The sequence below is a fragment of the Typopeltis vanoorti genome, chromosome 1, assembly GCF_054136105.1.
Source record: "Typopeltis vanoorti isolate ZY-2024b chromosome 1, IOZ_Tvanoo_1.0, whole genome shotgun sequence".
In the NCBI taxonomy this organism is placed as follows: Eukaryota; Metazoa; Arthropoda; class Arachnida; order Uropygi; family Thelyphonidae; genus Typopeltis; species Typopeltis vanoorti.
Window position 1 is genome coordinate 128,380,757 of NC_143549.1, and position 21,750 is coordinate 128,402,506.

The following is a 21,750-nucleotide window of genomic DNA, read 5'->3' on the forward strand; positions in this document are numbered from 1 at the left end:
AAGTCCATAATTTGTCAAAAATGAATGCTGATCACTGTGTAACACTAAAGGAAAGGATATATATGTTGCTCATCATCAATCCATTAATGGTCCTAATGCCATATATCTTGATGAACTTTTCATATGTACAAATAAAACAGATTTCTTCCTATCATTCTTGAAATAAATTCTTGACATCCTATTAGAAGTCAATGAAAAAGATAATAAACTTTCTTTCTCAATGTATAGAAAACCCACCAACACAGGAAGATTTCTTAATGTGGCTTCACACCACCACCCTTCGCAAAAAAAATACGTCTAATAAAAACCCTGAGAGACAGAGCTTATAATATTTCTAGCACAGAAAAACAGAGAAATGACGAATTGTAATATTTAACACAGATCCTCAAAAAAAAAATGGTTATGAACTCAAGCCTATCAAAAAAATCCTCCACACACCTCCTACAAGCATCTCACAGAAATAAGATTTCAAAAACGCCATCATGCTTCCATATATCAAGAATGTTACAGACAAGACGGCTAAATTACTAAACAAACATAACATCAAAGTAGCCTTTCTGCTGGAAAAAATTTCAAGATTTCTATATTTCCCGAAACCTCCACATCATCCTTTAAAAAAAAAACGTGTTTATAAAATTTGTTGTTCTTGTGGCATCTGCTACGTAGGACAGACAGGAAGATCTGGGGAAATATGCATGAACGAACACCAAAAGGATGTACAAAACAGAAGAGAACACAAATCGGGTCTAGCTTTCGATACCACTTCTGCCAGCCACAATGTACTCTGAAAGAAAACAAACATGTCTTATATAGAAAAAAACTGTTACATAAGGAAATTTAAAGAAGCTGCAAACATGCTTAGAATTTCAACACAATGCAATAAAAACTAAGGCTTAATTCTACACCAAGTTTGGTCAGCTTTGATAAAAAAATATACCTCAGTCTGACCTCGGACATTATGATCGTGAACAACAGAACATGGCATCATCCAGCATTGTTTAAACTTAGCACTGCTTTGAATCTGCATTCCGAATTTTAATTTTATGAACAGTCAGACGTCTACAACTGTATAGTATAAACTATTAATTTCTCTTTTTTGTTGTTCCCTGAAGATGTAAGCCACACGACTTACGAAACTTGTCGGGTTTTATTTCTTTATTGTGATTTTAGCTTAATAAAAAAATGTGGTCCAATTACCGGAATATGCCTTATGAACTTCTAAACCACAGAAACCTCCACTTACAATTCTCTATTTTTTGCTAGATAGACCCTCACTAAGTAAGTTATGGGTAAAGCTACCTATTGAGGTTTAACTCATCATTTAGTGGAGTAATAACTGCTGCAGCCAAAAATGTTATGAGTTACTGTGAGTGTATCCCATGGGTGTTTTATGACTGCTATCTCAGCTTGTGGCTTATGTTTATCACATGTAAAATTTGATTCAATGAGGCTGTGATTATATTCAAAAGTTGTACTTGCTTTACTTAAAATATTTTAAATCGCTGCAAGCATGCACACAGGCACATGACATTCAAAATAATTTATTTTCACATTTCAGGAATTTAAAATATGAACCAAATAGTGTTATAAAGACAATAATTCTTAATACAAGTATGTAAAAGGAAATAACAGTATTAAAGTAAACATCAAATGTTGAAGGTCTAGAATAGTATAAAATTTCTAAAGTTAAAATCTAAATTCTGAAACAAACTGGATCCATTAAAAGTAGAGTCAGAAATAGCAATTAGCAGTTTCTTCTACAACTAGCCATTCTGGCAATAAATTGATCATTAAATGGTGTGCATGCATGGGAAGTTCATGATCTTCTTGCAACCACATCACCCTGCATCGTTGGAGAGTGAATGCATTTTTAAAGTTCTGTCCCTAAAATAATTTTGAAATTTACATTTCAATTTTTCAAGTAAAGTTTCTAATCTTCTGCAAATACGTACTTAATAAGTTAATACACTGGTGTCTAAAACCTAAGGACAAACACCATTTCTGAAGATTACAACTACAAATTAGCTTATGGAAATTTGTATAACTGTTGATTTTGAGTAGAAAGTGGGTACACATTCAAATTTTCAAATAAAAAAAGGGGTCATGTGGTAGCACTCAACAGGATAAAAAGCTGCGCCTAAGCAAATTGTTTTTGAAGAAGCTCTTTTCGTGAAGAATAAAGTTGCAAACTTGGATATCTTGTAATGTCTCAAAGACATCATCTCAGTGATTTCATATGGGTAAAAATTATTGGAAAGCTTGAAGCAGGCCCCAGAATTGCTGATATTGCCAGATTTGAAATCTCACATAGCATTGTATCCCAGATCTGGGCAGCATTTGAAACCAATGTAATGTTTTCCAGATGTTTGCTAAAGGTCACCCTCATTCTACCACGGAGCATAAAGACAGATTTTTGGTTATAACAGCAAATAGTAATCAATGCAGCATGGCAAGTCAGCTTGCAAGTTGGCTCCATTCAAGTACAGTTAGGCATATATCAACAAATTGTGGCAAAGATGTCTGCAACAAGTAAGCCTATGTGCCCAAAGCCTTGTAGTCTGCACCCCTTTATCCACAGCTCATCATAGAGCATGGTTTCAATGGGTTTGCCCATAAAAAGTTGGACAAGACACCAGTGAGCTAATGTTATCTTTACAGATGAGTCTTTTTAGTCTTTCTTCCAAATTTAGATGACAGTTGATTGGTGGGAAAGTGGTACTGCTTATCATTGCAAGAATGTTCTTGCAAGGGATAGATACGGCAGTGCCTGGGGTCAGGTGTGGGGAGGCGTTATGCGTAATGGACACACTGAGCTACAAGTGCTGGAAAAAGGGACTATGACTGTGAAAGATGTTGCAACAAAGTTCTTCAACATCATGATTGATTGTTCTTTGGTGCTGTGGGCAAAGAATTAATTTTTATGGATAACAGTGCCACACCACATCATACACGAGCGGAGATACTTCTGGAGACCGAGAATATTAATTGAATCGAGTGGCCAGCACGCTCCCCAGATCTCAACCCCATAGAACACATTTGAAACATAGTAGGGAGATGCATTGCTGCTCAAAATTCCTCCAAAAAACAAACAAGGCCTTATCCTTGCTCCGAAGGTGGAGTTTGCCTCAAGAACTCCTGAATCACTTGGTGCTAAGCATGGTACAACGTTGTGAGAGCTGCATCTCAATTCAGATTGGACATATTCCATGCTGAAATGTCTCTCTGCATAGTTTTCTGTAAACACTGTACATTAATTCCTTAACTACATCCTTAGGACATTTGTAAGTTTTGCCAAAAATGTATTGCAATTTAATTTGTAAGAAATTCATCACACATTGTGCATTATAATTTATTATTATGCTGGGAATAAATTTATATCCACATTTGGCTGTAATCATGAAAAATTTTTCATATACAGTGTATAATGTAGTTAGTTTGGGGACAGTGTATTATATAGTTGATTTTTTTCAGCAGCTTTAAAAAATAGCGTGCATGTTTCAGTGCTTCACATGTCAAAAGTAATAAAAAATAACAGTGTTAGAGAATTAAAAAAAAAGTTGAAGAAATCGCAATGTATATATACTTTCAGGGAAAGAAGAAGTAGTAGTTTCTTTGTGCAGCTTTTAAGTTGAAGATAAAGCAGTGAAAATCATTAAAAGATAATTATTAATTTTTATGGCTGTTTTGCCTGTTTTTGTTTAGGAGTGCTTCTTTTATTATGTCATTAGCTTTTTACTCAATTTTTTGAGCATTTGATGTTTTAAAGACATAGATATATATATTCTATATATATCTATGAAGAAGAAGATTCTATATATATATATGAAGAAGATATATATATATATATTCTTCATAGATATATGAAGAATATAATGAAGGAATAATTTTGGACATACCTTTGTAGCATGTTCCTGGTTGTCATCTTATTGAGTGGCATCTGGTGTATGGCAATATTACTAAAGTATGAATGAAAGGAGGTGGGGTTGGAAATGTGGAGATAGATGTGGGAGAATTGTGGGTAAGACATAAGGTATGTGAAATTTAAAAATCCAGGTTTTGAGGGTGGACTGGGAGTTCTTTGGGAAGAAGATGAAAGATGGAAATTTTATAGGAAAAGGAGAAGGATAGAATATGATGAAACAAGATTAGGAGTATCAGGGTGCAAGCCATTTCAACTGTGTGACACCTTTGGAGCTCGTCAGAAAAGTGGAGGCTATGTCATGTTGGTTGGTGTTTTTGTCTTGGGTGTATCTGTGTTGTTTTCTATTGGTCGGAGTTGTGGCCTAATTTTTATGTTTTGGAGCTTCCAACTTTCGGAGATTATATAGGAGCAGTGAACGTTTATTGAGTTTTTGTTGCATTTTATGGCTATTGTTTTCTGATATTCTAAGCATTGTTTCGTTTTCTGTATGTCTACTATTACAGCTTGGTCGATTTGTGGGCTGTGCTTCTGTTCAAGGGTGTGGATTGCTATTTCTGTTTTTCCTGTATTTTGTATTCTGTTTTTCTTTTGGTTATTACGTTTCTTGTTGCTTAAATGTTCTGGAATTGGTAGGCTGCAGTCTCGGTAATGTTCCTGTAGTCTTGCCCGTAAAGATCTAATCATGGAACCTGTGTAGGCGACATCACAGTCTTGTTAGGCAAGGAAATTTATATACCACATTGTTGTTCTAGTATTTCTTTGTATGTGTGAGATTTTCTAGATTTTAGAAGTGTTGCCAATTTTTGGTTCGTAGTGAACACTAATTTATAGTCACAGTTAATTGGCAGTTTATTGACACTTTGATCCACTGCCAATTTCTTTCCTCACAATTGTTGACATGCTTTACCTGATGTCACTCTGCATTACCAGTGCATTTTTATAATTATATTTAAAATACAAGGACTGATAATCTAGTAAACATAAAAACTGTTTTGTCTTCCTCTTAAAGCAAGCTTTCACTAGGCTTGTTGAAAGTTTTTATAAACTTACTAAGCTTCTTAAATCAGTCTTCATGCTTTGAAAGCTTATCATATAGAATCCCAGAATTCCTAGTTAGTCTTTCTGTCACTATAGCAAATATTGGGACATTGAACTTACTGCATCCGACTATCCCAAAATCATCAGTACTGTTCCACAGGATGACTGGTGAACTTACTATGGCTGAAGCAGTACATTTAAGAGTAGATTATGCATTCTTATTTCTTTCATAGTTCAGCCAAATATAAGCTGCACAAAAATAAATCTAAGGGTACATGTCACTACTGTCATACAGACTGGTATTGATAGTTGGCAGGGTATGCAGTGGTTTGAACTAGTAAACCACTAAGAACTCTTAGATGGAGAGAAATTTCATGCTTGGCAGAATATATTTAAACAGAATAGGATGTATATAATTTTGTTTTTAATCAACAGTTGCTTAAAAAACAAACTAGAAATTTTGAATTTTCTTTGTTATAGTCTGTTCACTTAATCAGAGATTGATGCATCCAGAGTTCCAGCCATCTCATACTAGCCAGATGTTTCCTCGCCGTAAGCATCTTCTGATCAAGAGATCCCAACGCTGCAGAGTATGTTGATTATTTTACTTCTTCAGAGATTTGTCTGTTTCTATATTTTATTGAATATGTAATATATAACAATTCTAAATTTTTAACTTTCTCCTTTAATCACCCATGCTTATTACAATGGACACATTTGCATCCATGTAATTATTGATGTGCATACATGTCAATTATTGGAGACATTTGAAAAGATTGCCCAGAGATTGGCATTCACGGTAGCAGTGAGCTCCTCTTCCAGTACACAAATCGCTCAGTTGATGTCAGTGAGTAGAACATGTATTGCACCCAATCTATCATATAAAAGGGTGAAGATGGTGTGCTTATATATGTGAAGCACCTTTGGTGAATTAAAGTGGTGTTTTTATTTAACAAAGTTAAGGATGATGTTAGATTGTGACATTTCAGAAATGCTAACCTGTTCAGTTGTCTAGAAAACTTCAGTTTTAACTTACCGTACTGACAGGCATTACATGATGTGAAATTTCAGTGGATTTATAGTAATTCTAGTAGTAAGGCTTATATACTGAAGGAAGTTAAAAACTTGCACTAACATGTTAATTAGAATAAATTTGGCAATTTGACTTTGCCAAAATATTTCTAATATTTTGGCAAAGTCAAATTGCCATCATCATAGAAAAGTGAACAAACTGATGCATACAGGTGCTACATTAGGTAAGCATTACCAAAGCACAACAACAAACACACGTCCTAAATATTGTCCCTCGTGGGCTGGGATAGATGTCCTTGGCTGTTGAGCTGAAGTTCTAGGATAAGTGTTTCCCAGATTTGAGGCAGTTACATAAAACCAAATTTGTTCATAGTTGAGTGGCTCCTTAAGACAGAGGCAGATTTTAGGGAGCCTTTCGTATTCATATTTGCTCCTGTAGAGTAAGGTGGTCTTTTTTTTTTTTTCATCATATTTTGTGGTGGAAGTCCATGGAGTGGTCAGCAAGCTGTGAGAGGCCATGGTGTTTGAACTAGATGTAGTTTTTGTATTTGGTGATTATGATTGCTCCCAGCCTGTTTGGTGATAGTAGGAGTTTACAACATAGTACCCAGTGGATGCCTGGCAAGTCTAGAGATTGTTCCTGAGGTTGTGGCCATAATTATGCTCTTACACCTAAAAAAAAAAAAAAAAAAAAAAAAAATACCTACCTACCAAGAAAAGTATGATACAGACCAAAAGAGGGATTCACAGCCTTCCTACCTACCCCAGTGACAAACATTATCAGAATGAATGTTGTAACTCAAATAAGACCATAAAAAAAAAAGCAGCTCCTCCTGCCAGCAATTTGAAGAACTACTAGAGATATGAAGGATAACAAAAGAATTATAATTACAAAAACAGATAAGGGGAATACCACTATAGTTCTTAACACACACAAACTTACCCTCTGCTTAATAATCATTCCACATACTACCCTTTGGACTTGGATCCTACCAACACAAATCAGAATCCTCCACAGGCTCCTTAAAAAGGTTACCTCTTGGACTGTGGGAATTACAAATAAACTTAAACAAATACAATTTCAGATTCCCTCCCAAACCACCACTACCTGTGTGTATTGGTTCTCTGGCCTTTCTAGACATCAAACTTACCAGGTTGTCTGATACTTTAAAAATCTCAATCTTCAGAAAAACCTACACATACAGATAGATACCTACATGCATCCTCTCACCACTATCCACCACAAAAATTAGGCATCATACCAACTCTCGCTCATCATGCCAGTTCTGTATTATTAGACAAAGAAGAAGAGTCCAAAAATGAACTGAAACATCTTAAAAGGACCTTCATAAATAATGGTTATTACTCTTCAAAAAGTATTAACAAAATATATACCACCATCATCAACATACTAATGAGGTTTCTACTAACCCCCAGAGCCTACATCTCCTTACCTTACATCAGTTCCCTCTCCCCTAAACTGGCAAGAATTTTGAACAGGTTCAATATCGAAATGTGTTTCTCCACTTGGATACCAAAACTTCGGTCAATCCTAAGCCACCCCAAAGAAAATCACTCTTCAGTTTCCAGATGTCTACAGTATCGTATGTGATTGTGGGAAGCCATATTACGGCCAAACTGAAAAGTCAATCTTTCTGCGTCTCGAAGAACACCAGAGAGACATCTCATATCAGAACCCGAGCCATGTCCTCTCCATCCATGTCTTGTTCTCAATTAACTCCAATGATGAAGGCCACCAACATCAAATAGACTGGAATTTAACATCCAACATACATAAATGTTATGATGAACTAGAACGTTGTATCTTTGAATCAAAAGAAATAATCCTCGACTCTTTCCACATGAACAGCAATCTCAGTTATAGTTTGCCAGACTCGCAAAGCTCTGCTATTCAGTATTGGCGAACAAGAGAAGTCACACACTCGCATGTGCATAACACTAGAACTGTAGCTTAAACTCCAATTCAAACATAACTACAGTTTTTATGTTCTGTTGTTGTAGAAGTGCAATGTTTTTTACGGTCTTTTATTTACTTTTGTGTTATCACACCTGAAGATGTCGGCATCCCGACAAAACTAGTTGTGTGGATATATTAAAGTTACTTGTTTCCTTATAATCTTGGAGTTCAGTCATTAGATAATAGTTAATATATATATATATATATATATATATATATATATATATGAGCTGCTGAAATTTCACAAATAAAATGTGTTATGACGACCAATTGCGGAAGGCACTGATTCACATATAAATTAGCTGAACATTTAGCCAAAGTGCTCACCCAATATAATATTGCAGTACCTCTACACAGATTAAAAACTCTGCCTGCTTTAAGATCAATATAGGAAACCTCATATTCCAGTATACTGACATGTTGTTAGTTTTGATGTCTCCCCTGTATGTGAATGCAGTATTCACGTATATAGTATTCCTCTTAAGGACGTTTTAGAATTTTCCTTGACAAACAAAACTCTCGAGTTCATGGTAAACTTAAATGAGGCTGAGATATTAGGTAGGGAAGGAAAATTCTATGAACAAATGGAGCTGACAGCCATGGGTCTCCATTTTTCCTTCTCCCTCTCCTCCTGATAAACTACTTCATGGAAAAACTTGGAAGAAAAAGCCTTAAACGTCTGCCTCAAATAGACGTATGGTTTGGTTTTGCTATGTACAGGATATGTTCTCCATTTAGTTGCATGGCTCTGAGGCTATTAACCTTTCTAACACACCTTAATAACAAGCACTCCAGGATTCAGTTCACCTTGGAAAAAGAAAACAACATTCTCCTCTTCCTAGACACTAATTATGTACTATGATGAATCCTTGGCATTCTCAGTTTACATATCCCCCCTCCCCACACACACAGACAGTCACCAACAGCTACAAACCCTCCCAACAGTATGAGATTATTTAATTAAAGCCCTGAACAAACAGGACAAAATTATCTTCAACAGTGATGACATTGAAATTGAACACATCCACACTTTAGCCACTAGCTAACAAAAATTCTACAAAAAAAAATTTTAACCACTTACATCTATCCATCTATTCATTGGACATTATAAGATGCCATATGGCCACTCAGTTGCTCAGTGATGTGCTACACCAATCATCACCATGTGGTCCTGTTGTATGCTTTTCAAGAGGCTTCAACTCTCTGAAGATCAGTCACTCCATACACACCATCCATTCATCCATCCATCCATCCTTCTAATTGATGGTCTATCCCTATCTCTTTTTTCAGGAACTTGAACCTTCTATTACTGCTTTGAGAAGTTCTCTTTCTATCCTTTCAATGCATCCAAAGCGTTTCAACTTTCTTCTCTTGATATTCTTATAGAGCCTCAAAGTTCTGCCAATCCTTTCTAATGCCCATCCATTTGCTTATGATATTCTCAACAGCCTTCTGTAATACCACATCTCAAAAGCAGCTATCCTTTTTTTATCAGACTTCTTTAGGTTCCAAGTCTCACATTCATAAGTTGCTGTTGGAAAAACATCTGCATTCAAAATCCTAAACTTTGTTCTTGTGGAGATAGATCTATCTTTCCAGATTTTAGACAAATCTTTTACTGTTGTTTAAGCCATTCCTAATCTTCTTCTTCTGAACAATGTAAAAATTATTATTTTTTTGTTAATAATTGTTTTTATTAATTATTGTTATTATTATTTTGTTTTGTCGGCCACGCCATATTAAACCTTATAGTATCGCATCGTAATAATTTCCTTTATATTTACTTATTGTTATGTTTTTCCCCTTGTCTAATCTTAATCTTAGGTAGTACTTCAAGCTTATGGCTGCTACTAATATATTGTTCAAGTGTGTGAAACTCTGATAACAAAGACAGTGCCTCGGGCTAGAGCCAAATTCTTTGTTAGATTACTAGTGCTCAATCAGATTAAAAATTTTGGAAATTTATTTGTTTAAGCTGCACCACCAAAATTTTACAGGATAATAGAATTTTCTTTATCCAAGATTAAGACACTCAGTATGGCTCACAATCCTTAATTCTCTATCTTATTCCTATGCAATAATCATATATGTTTCTCACTTTGCAGTCATGACTGTGTCCAAATACATACACATAGGTTCTGTTTATGAGCAGTGCATTGAATTTAGTGACCAGGCAAGTTATTTGTTTGACAAGAAAAATTTATTCATTACTAAGAAAAGGAGAAATACAATTGTCATTCATAAAATTTAACTGAGTCTAGCATATAAGATCTATTAAGCAACTCAATATAATATGTACATTCCTGTCCCTTAACTAATTTTGAATCTTTCAGGTACCACGTGCCTAGAAATTTACTCCTTAAAACTTATCTTATTTTAGACTATCATCATATAAAATTCAGCTTCAGGAATTATCTATTAACATCAGATTCTAGAATTTCACTCTATAACTTAGCTATGTTCTCTAGCACAGAGTAATTGATCTCATCTAATGGTATAGTTCCTAAAGTCCTGCATTACTATATAAAGTACAATTCCAGTTAATTTTTCATTCACCATCACAAAAATTTACTAATTTTCTTCCTACTAGACATATGGAAAGTTCTTACTTGGTAGTGAAGTCGGAATCTCTCTGGCTTTTACTTGTGAACATCTTTTGAATTCCTGTGGCTCGTAATTTCACATCAGTTTCTTCCTAGACGAGTTTAACTGCTACGTTCCTCTAGACTTTGCTTTGTGTATGTAGGTCTGGGAATACAGTCACAATTCATTGCCTGTGATCCTTGCGTAGCTTAGCTGCCATTGTCCTCCTCCTATTTCCACACAATCTCCTCGGGTTACGTTGACTTCATTGTCGTAAGCAGTCCTAAATCTCACATCGAATTCTGCTTGATCACATAACTGCACTCGGATACTCCACTCTCGACAGTACTGGAACCACAATTCTCAGGAAACAACAGGAAAAAAAACCCTCTTTCAGCTTAGTAAATTTCTATATATATATATGGCTCCGATGACCTTCCCGCGCTTACGTCATCGTCCACTTGGCACCTCGGTGTCCTGCACCCGTCACCCTTCTCAATCATTGTGTTCAGGTGGAAAACCCTCCACTCACTGTTGACCTTCGAGGTTGCAGTTGCCCCAGGTCATTTGTTAATACCTTAATCTGTCTGGAATTACAGGTGACTAAGAGATTTCTTTAGCAATTTATCTTATACTCATTTTCCTTTGTTATTTTACAATAATTTTTTAGGTGACAATATTCAGTAATATACAAAAAATATTATTTCCAATTTAAAAAAATATGAAAATTTCTCTATTAACTCGCAAGTATTTTTAGTGAATTTTGTTTACCAGTAAAATCGTTAGATTTTACTGGTAAACAAAAGGTGATCCGGTAAGTGTGATCCTATAGTGTTCTGGTAAAATACTTATAAGCTCTGTATTGCTAAAATCTTGGTATTTCTAGCCTGGCTCCCACTGATAAGACCTCAGTAAAGGTCGAAACCAGTCTGGGTAGTGTCCCCTTGCCTTTAATACTTATCATTATACATCTCCTCCAGGAAATGTGCTTTGCATTAAGGGTAAATATTAAGAATAGTGATCAGAGCTTATCCACCTTTTACCATGAGTTGCCTTGGTCTTGCACTATGTGTGGGATCACCTAGACTTACAATACTTGCAGGTGCAAACTTGACTTACTTGTCTGTTTGCTTACTTGAGAAATGGAGTAAAACCAGGTTTAAAATAGTTTGGTATCTTTAACATTTATTATACCCAAGGTAAAATACTTTCTACATCTATCTCTCCTCCTGAGATTTTTATTTAATAAGGTTAAAACACCTTATGGTAACTTGTTCTGGTAAAATACTTATAAGCTCTGTATTTCTAGCCTGGCTCCCACTGATGAGACCTCAATAAAGGTCGAAACCGGTCTGGGTAGTGGCCCCTTGCCTTTAATACTTATCATTATACATCTCCTCCAGGAAATGTGCTTTGCATTAAGGGTAAGTATTAAGAATAGTGATCAGAGCTTATCCACCTTGTACCATGAGTTGCCTTGGTCTTGCACTATGTGTGGGATCACCTAGACTTGCAATACTTGCAGGTGCAAACTTGACTTACTTTTCTGTTTGCTTACTTAGGAAATGGAGTAAAATCAGGTTTAAAATAGCTTGGTATTTTTAACACCTGTTGTATAGTGTTTTCACCACTTCATATTGTTATGGGGGGAGGGGGGGATTGTTGGTGAATGTACCTGCCTGAATGGGTGGGTTTTCTATAAACTAAGAAAACCAAGGTTCCATCAGGCTGTGAGGTGACTAGTGTGTCTAGGAAAGGGAGGCTGTTGTTTTCCTCTTTTTCCAGAGTGAACTTGATTCTGGGATGTTGGTTGTTTAAGTGTATTAAGAAGGAGAGGAGTATATCAGAGCCATGTGGCCAAATAGCGAAGACATCATCAACGTAGCAAAGCCATATGGTTGGTTTTTGTGGGGCAGAGGATAAGGCTTTTTCTTAAAAGGTCTCCATAAAGAAATTTGCCAAGGGTGGGTAGAGTGGTGAACCCATGGCTGTCCCCCCTCTATTTGTTTGTAGAATTTTTCCTGCCAAACGAAATAGCCTGAGTTCATTGTGAACTGAAATAGGGCTGAGATATCAGGAGAAAATTTAGCTTGGATTAGCTCTAAAGTTTCCTTGAGTGGGACATTTGTGAATAAGGAGGAGACGTCAAAGCTGACTATTATGTCAGTATGTTGGAGTGTTAAGGTTTTCTATGCTGGCTTTGAATAGTGGGCTGAGTTTTTTATGTGTGATGGTATGTTGCCAGTATAGTATGTGAGCACTTTGGCCAAATGTTTAGCTAATTTGTATGTGGGGGAATCAATGCCATCCACTATGGGACGTAATGGCACATTTTCTTTATGTATTTTTGGAAGTCCATAAATATGGGGGGGGGGGTATAGAGTTAAACGGTTTTAATCTGTTAGTAACTTCTACAGGCCAAGAAGTGACTTTCTTAAGGAGCCTGTGAAGTTTTCTGATTTGTGAGTTGGTGGGATTGTATTCGATAGGAAGGTAAGTAGCCTAGTCTAATAGTAGAGCATTATGCTTACCTGTGTAGTCCGTTTGGTTAAGTACTACAGTTGCATTTCCCTTATTCGCTTTGGTGATAACTATTTCTTTATTATTCCTCATTTCCTGCAGAGCTTTATATTCCTTGTTGGATATGTTGGTTTTTGGTGGTCTTGCTTTGGAGAGGACACAAGCTACATCCAGTCTTACACTGTTGGCGATTCGATTTGATTCAGAAGGTGGCGGATTCCATGTTCGATCTGGATCATAATATCCTCACTAAGTATTTTTCTGGGAGCAATGGTGAAGTTGTGGCCATGTGAAAGCATGTTGAGTACTTCAGGCTTCAGGGTGACTGAAGCCTGAAGAAAGGTTGATTACGGTATTGGTAGGAAGTTTTGAATTGACAGTAGAGTTCTTTTTTAATTTTTCGAATATTTTGATCTGTCAACCTTGTATTTTTTCAAATTCTTTGTCTGCTGCAGTACATGAGACGTCATGTAAAATTGACAAAATCTCGTGGTTTAAAGTGCATAAATAGCTTTGTTAATGTCCACTAAGAGAAACTGCGTGGCGGAGAAACACAATAGCTCCATCACTTCGTTCTCAGTTACTGTGGTGTAGTGCTTACGTGCACGTGCCTTTTTTTCAAGTTCCTTTTGAAGATGGCAATGTGATGTTGCCGAAATATCGGAAATATTTATTAAAGTGTAATTTAATTTATATTCTTATCTATGTTGTCAATTCCTTAAGTGATTTAGTAATAATAATAATATCATTTGACCAACATGGCATGGCACGAAGGCTAGGCACTAAAAGAATGGACAAGATCAATCCTAATACTGATTCACAGAAAAAGGAAGCAAAATGGACTGCAAAATCTGCAGAACAATTGCTCTAATGAGCCATGTGGGAAAAGTACTAATCCTAATTAAAAAAACACCTTTTTTTTGCCAATGGCTACACCTCCCAATAGATAAAAAGAATTCTCTCACCATGTGCCCACAGTCCTACTCCCCTTCCCAAATATAGATTACAGCAAATCCATCAACATCCCTTATATTCATGATGTTAAATTGTGAATGAAGATATTTATGTTTTAATACTTCATTCACATTTAACATAATCCACCATGTCATAAGCAAGCCTTGTAAATATTATTCGTTTTTAGTCTCTTGCTTGTATTATATTATTCATATAAATGCTTTGAGTTTTATTTGTTATTAATTAATTATTTAATCTTAGAATATGTAATAATAATGAAAAGACTATATAAACATGTCATTCATTTTGTTTAGTTTATTCTGTAAAATTATTATAAGAAACTATGTATGTAAATTTAAATATATATCATATGAATTTTGATGTATCTTTTATTTCTGTATGTATGTGTGATTTTATGTGATTCTTTTGATTGGTTGCTGAAGGAGAAATAGAGTTTGTTTTAGTTAGCTCATGCGGAGAACGTGAGCTACAAGGTATAAACAGAGAAGCCAGTGGATATAAGCTGAACAGGTTAGAACCGGATTTTGGCGGGAAGAAGGAACAGAGTTGATTGGAAAACGAAAGTAAGTAATGAGAGAAGCTTTAGAGATAGAAAGGAGACCAGTTGTGTGTAACAGAAGGTGGAGTTGATATATGCTGTGAATCAACTACGAAAGGACCGTGAATTAATAGACATCGTGAATTACTTCTATGGGAGTTCTGACACTACAATATTTTCCAAGTGGTTTGTGGAAGAATAGTGCAGAACCGAAGTTAATACATAGAAGAAAATAAGGAATTAGTAGATAACTGAAACCTAGTGCATCAAGACTTGTATATTACTTTGTCTATAATTTAGTTAATATTGTGGAAGATTTCTTTAGTACTGTGTTGCCATAAAGTAAAAAGTCAATAAGAATTTCAAGTGTGTCTAAGCGTATTCGATATATAGAAGCAGTAACTCGGTAAGAATTCTCCTTTCTGTAACTTGTGAAATTATAACTGTTAACTCTGTCGGATATATTTTAACCTTAGCTGTGGTGTTATGTCAATTAATGGTCAGCTGTTAGATGTACTAAAGTACTTTCCCCTCAAAATGATAAGCCTCATGTTGTTCTGTTGAGTATTAGCTGACTGAGAAAAATTATAGTGTAGCCTGTCATAAGATTAATTATTGTAACATCTGGAAGGTCGGACTTTTAAGAACTATTTTCAACTTGATAGACTGAACATAAAGAACTGATAAGTGAAAGTTAGATAATTTATGGATTGTAATTATTCTGAATACTTTAAACTAAGATAATATATTTATGATGTGATTCATCCAATTGGTTAGAGTGAAATATGTCAGAGAAATACTAATGCTTTGTGATTTAATAATTGTTAATATTTGTCTTGATCCTCAAACCTAATTGAGAAGCTATTAATGTATGAATGTGAATTCTTATAATATTTTAATCAGACAACCTTTTGGCAGATAGTTATACTTAAATGTATATATTGTACTTTTCCACATTAAATGTTTTCTTTTGTTGAGTTAAACTTGGTGTTTGCCTGATTTTCTTTCATTACACCGCTCATAAAATTATTCGGATCTTTTCAGAAGCCACCCTAATCTGAATATAGGGTGGCGCAGTATAAATATAAATTTCTTTATATTCAGATGAGCATCAATCAACAACTAATGAATAGAAACGGAATTTAAAGAGTTAAAGATAAGTCTGACAAACCAACATAATTGAATCAGTCAGTTAGGAAGAAACACGATCCAACAATGACATCTTAAAAAAGGTGGCCCAGTATATTAAAAAAGATAATCTTGTGACCACTTATAAACTGCACAGAAAGCTAGCAATCCTTATCTGCTTCCCAAAGACTAACTACAATCACTATAATTACCTGTAGTATACCAGGTACCCTGCAGCCGCAACCATTTTCATACTGTGGCCAAACAGCAGGACAGCCAATATGTGTATATATATCAGAGCACTAGGACTACATCCGTTTTCACCATTATGGCCTCTCATGATTAGCAGACCATGCCCTGGATACTTGGCACAGGATCCATTGGGAAAAAAGCCAGTTTATTCCACCAAATTTAAATTTGAGAGGCTTTTCCTTGAATCTGCTGCTTATCCACTATCCCAACGTAAACAAATATGGTTGGATCGAATTGTTTCTCATATGGGAAACCTCTCATCTGCAGACATTCAGCCTACCGGCCAAGAACACCCAATCAAAGCCATTAGGTGGTGTGATTAAAGGACTTTAGGTCATCCCTGAAGGTGCCAGTTTACCTTTGGCAAAATATAGGAAGTAATAATTTAAATTTTCTTTAGTAATTATCTACTGCATGTTGTCAATTTCCCAAAACAACACAATGCTGATTTTGAATGTTGTGAAAACCACTTAAGGAAAGGTCATTGAAAGTTTACTGTTGAAAAGATGTTTTATTTTTGTAATAAAACATCAAAGCTGGGAGACAAATAATTACATCAATAAATTTTTTATAATTATTGATTTAATTAAATAATTACATCAATAAACGCCTTTTAGCATTTTTTGATGTAATTATTTATCGATGTAAACTATAAATACAGTACATTATTTTCATTTTACATCGATTTTAATGATCCTTAATTCTTGGGGGGAAAAAGTATTCAGAATTAATACAGTTTTTAGCACAATTTCATATATAAAAAAATTGATAAATTTTATAAAAAATCAACTAATTAATTAATCCCAAAATCCTAAATTAAATTATTTCAGTTTAAAAGCATAAAAAAATCATAAAACTAAAAAATAAAATGATATTAAATTTCATACACTTACCTTTTAAAAACGTCTTTTTCGGTTTAAATTTGTTTCACTATAAATTTACGATTTACACTTCACTCAGTGACTCACTAGACACAGAGGGCAAATGAACTGGTCTCGCTGTTCACAAATCAGAAAAAGATGAACCAAAAACAGGAACATGTGTTTTATTGTTGCAATAAAACGCGTATTCTTTGGCTACCTCGCCATAGGCCGAAACAGGCCAATGCATAATAAAATTTTAAGATGGACAAAACTTTCCATGATCAAGGGTTTAAGGTTACATATTTCAATCACTCTTATCTTTATAATTTGTCGAATTTTTTTACTCGAGCCTTGCAGGGGAGTTCCCTGTTTCCCCCACCACCACCACCCTCTGCAGATGCCCATGACCGTATGATTGCATTTTTGTCAATGTATGAAAGTTTGAGAGTATAACGCATCAGCACTCATCTTAATTGGTCCAATACAATTAATTGCAGGGTAGCTTTGAATACTTCTGCATAGAGTGGGGGAACAATCTGTTTGTTTTAAGATTTATTAGAAAACAACAATGAAGGAGAATGTTATAGTTGGTTGGTATATTTAAAATGTTCAAAGATGAAAATATGCGACCATAATTTTTAAGACATGTTAGAATAGGAAATGAAAAGAAAGAGTAAGTGTGAGTAGAAATACTTTCATTAATGGTAAACGTATTAATAATTGACATTTGTGATATGTGTGCCCTATAAGTTGCTGGGTTGAGCGAATAGCATGATCCTATAAAATCTAGACATGAATAAGTGAATTTATGATGGCATAATTCAAAATAAAACTTACGAGGAGACAGAGAATGGCAGGAATAAATATTGTTTGATGGAGTAGCAAATCATCTTGTAAAATTTGTTGCCCATGTTATGTGTATTTCTCTGGTTTGTGTATATTTTGTTCTGTTTTCCAAGAAATTTCTTTTATTTACTGAGACTCAGTATACATAACATCTGATCATTATCAGAATTATCCACACTTTCAAGAATCCTACATTCATCAATTTTTTAGTATCAGCGGTGGTTCTTTCTTATGAATCTGATATATGCTGATATTTTGTTGTAGATCAACAACATTTTATAATACACAGAATATTCATTTTTATTCAGGAATAGATATTTTTTTATTGTCTGTTATTTCCAAAGACTAGAATAAAAATGTCTATACCGTTAAAATGCATTCTCAACAGATGCTATACCCATAGCAAGAGAAACATTTAGGTTTTTTCTCCTAACATCCACTTTCAAATTTTCAGTTCCAGAAAATGTGTAACAGCTGTTTGTAATACAGTCATCAGATACAGAAAAGTGCTCAACTCATGACAAGTGACAATATTCAATTGGATTGGTTGACACAATGACCAATCACAGATGCTAGGTGCTGGATGAGCTCAAAATGTTAGCTCACCCAGTCTCGCCTTCTCAGTGGTTTAAAAATATTAAAACGCTAAGAATGTGATCTGCTGCACCCTCTTGACATCTTTTTGAAGGCTCAAAATTGTATGCATTTTAAAAGCACACCCGAGCTATTAACGCGAATGTGACGCAATGTTTACCGTTCGAAAAGTATCCTCTTCATGAAGCACTAATGCTTTATTATCCTTGTAAAGAGGAACAATGAAGCATTAGTATATTGTGTTCAATTTTAGGAATTGTGCGAAGTCTGCAAACAATTGGAGTCTTTAATGGGAATAAATGCAAAAATATAATATCGATGATACTGATATTTCGTGGATGAGTACTGCACACCTAGCACACCTGGAATATTTGCCCCTGATATATATATATATATATATATAACTCAAAGGTTTGTGGAACATAAGTTAAGTTCCAACTGTAGGTTGTATTCCTGATATGCATCTTATATGTGTGATGTTATATAATCTTGTATTTTGAATATAGTTTTACCATTTCTTAGCTCTCTCTGAAGATGCCTCTGTAAAAAATAAAATAAAAATTAGGATGGAGTAAGGCTAATAAATAATAATTTTTACATGTTCTTAAACCGTTACTCAAATTTTTAGTAAGTTTGTCATGCATGTTTCACTAAATTTTGTGAGTGTGCAGTTTTTTCTGTTGGAATAGAATGAAAAAAAAATAAAAATTTCATTATAAAATATTTATTCATTTTTGCACAGTGCAGGTCAGCTAGCATGTATTAAACCTATCTTATGTACATGATTCTATCATATTCGTCGTCGGCGTCTGGTAGCTCTAGCAAGAGGGTTGCAGCAGATGAGCAGCTCTTCTCCATTTCTCTCGGTCTGTCGTCTCCGTCATTCTTAAACCAGTCCATTCCACGATGTCATTGAACCACTCTCTAGTTCGTCTTCCCCGTCTTCTCTTCTCCTCAACTTTCCCTTGTAATATAGTTCTTGTCAGGTGTCCCGAAGAACCTCTCAGAAGAGTCCTGCAAATCTGGTCTTTCTTTGCATATCACATTTATAAATAAATCATTCATAGCTTATGACATTTCCACTATGTAGAAATATGGAAATCTTATTTGTTCTTAAATTACTGTTGTATTAGTTTCTTATTAAAAAAAAAAAAGTGTTCATTTATGTTTGATAAATGAAGTTAACTTCATTTATCAATCATAAATGAAGTTAACTAAGATGCTTAACAGACTTCACTTTTATAAAATAAGTTAACTTAATAGCAAGTGAAGTCTGTTAAGCATCTTAGTTAACTTCATTTATGATTGATACAGTCAATATATATGTTTCGCTTTCTTTACATTCGTTCACTTACAGATAGCAAAAACTGTTGTAGTATGAAACTTAAACTGGTGTTAAGCTCTCCTTTTTTGCTTAATAGATAGCTTGTTCACTTTGTAGTTCACATACTGTTCAAGTCTCACTCTGGTATGGATGTTTGTGAATCTATAAGTGGTAGATGATTTTTATTGCACAGTGTGAAATAAGATGACTGACATGCTTATTGGGAAATGACTTAAACTGTCATGTTTGGTTTCTCTGTAGAACAAGATTTCCAAATTATTTAAACCATTATTCATGCTCTAGTACTAATATAATTTAATTTTACAACAACCTTTAATGTTTGTGATTTTTGTAAAAATAAGAATATATTTTTCACTTATCTTGCTTTCATTTTTGTTCTTTTTTTTTCCTGATCTGTTTTGTTTCTTTTATGGTAACCCAATTAAAACCTACTATTCATTAATTTTATTCATTAAATTTTAATTTTTAAAGCTGTTGTTTTAATCTACCAATGTTATGTTTCAGAAATGTGAACATAATTTGAGCAAACCAGAATACAATCCCTCATCCATTAAATTTAAAATACAGCTGGCTGCTTTGTAAGTATATTTTTCACGTATAACAACATGCATAAATTTGAGTTACCTTGTTAATTCAGTTATCTTTACTAGTTAACAGACTTTTCTTTAACTTTTTAGTTATCATATTCCCGAAATACGTATCAAGAGTGTACCACCATTGCACCCCCAGAAAGTAAGACATATAATAAATCTTTTGTGCGAGATTTTGTTACAAAGTTAAATTGGAATCTTTATCAAATGCTTATTTTTTGCTAACTGTAGATTTTTGTAATCCATGTTTCAAATGTATTTATTTTTTGGATAGTACTGAAATTTAGTTTCTGCAAATCCAGCTGTATTTCAGAACTTTGTGCTAGTTAGATATTATTAAAGAGTTCATGTTATGTAAGTGTAGGGTGATTATTATTAATACATATTGAGTAAAATAACTGTTTATAACTGCAAACACTATTCTGTGTGCGAGAGAAATACTATTTAAATATGCTGCAGGGGATAATCACTTGGATAATCTTGAATCCTGTCTCTTATGCTATGTGAATCTTGGGTGTGGATATCTATATAGAGATTAGAGAGATGGATATCACACTAACATAACCACTAGTACCTGTACCATTCCTCCTGGAACTTGATGCTTGGTGGAGATAAAAATCATATAGATGGGCCCATGAACTTTTTAAAACTAGTCCTTTGAGATAGTCATCTGTAACATGCCATAGATACAGTAGAATCCCACTAAAGCAACTAGTTTTAATGGACTTTCACAGGAATAGTCTGCTATAGTGAATTTCTTCTCACATAACATGGTACCTATGTGACTTTGGTATTGTATTTGCACTTATGGGACTTTTTTTTATAGTGAGCAACTTCTAAATTGTATGACAGAGAATCTTTTAACACACAAAATGAATATTTTGTGTGTTAAAAGATATATATACAAAATATTTATTGTGGCAAAGGAGACACATCATCCAGATATGCTCATTGTCATTTTTGTTCTCTTTTAGCTGGTTAGTTAGTCCCTGCTTTTTCGAAGCATCAATTAAGAATTTAGTTTCTCACAGCATGCAAAGTATCCTGCAAATCCATACAGCAGTAAGTCTGTATATATATGGTCAACAAGGCTTTGTGGCTCAGGTTGTATTTAATGTGTTTTTTTATATTTAAAAAAAATTATTTTATTCTCTTTGATTGGAACTTAGTTCTTTGTCTAGGAAAGGAGGGATAAGATCCTTACAGGAGCTGTTCTGATTTATGCTGATTCTTTTCAAGAGGTCTTTGGAATAAGGAATAATGACTGTTTCTTTGTATTCAGTCATTTACACTTGTTACATAATTTTTTTTTTTTTACATATTCTTTTTATACATATATTTTTATATCTGTTTATGCTATTATTTTATATATTTACTATGTATTCATCACGTTGTACAGAGCCATGACATGTATTGGTACTTAACTGTCCTTGCACCATCATTATCAGTTTCTTCATATGTACACTCAAGGGGTGTTCAGGCTATTATGACAGCACTACATGATCAAGTTTACATTATTATTAATCTCCTATCAACAATTTTCCTC

At 34.4% G+C, this 21,750-nt stretch overlaps 1 protein-coding gene across 2 annotated transcripts in view; it reads left to right on the forward strand.

Annotated features, from left to right (window-relative positions):
* DCTN4-p62 (dynactin subunit 4) overlaps positions 1 to 21,750 on the forward strand; it is a 159,260-nt gene that overhangs the window by 92,930 nt on the left and 44,580 nt on the right. For both annotated transcript variants that reach the window (XM_090399205.1, XM_090399212.1), the window contains 3 exons: positions 5,441 to 5,550; positions 20,119 to 20,192; positions 20,292 to 20,346. In XM_090399205.1, the coding sequence (XP_090255331.1) occupies positions 5,441 to 5,550; positions 20,119 to 20,192; positions 20,292 to 20,346 (239 nt within the window). The remainder of the gene's footprint in view (positions 1 to 5,440; positions 5,551 to 20,118; positions 20,193 to 20,291; positions 20,347 to 21,750) is intronic.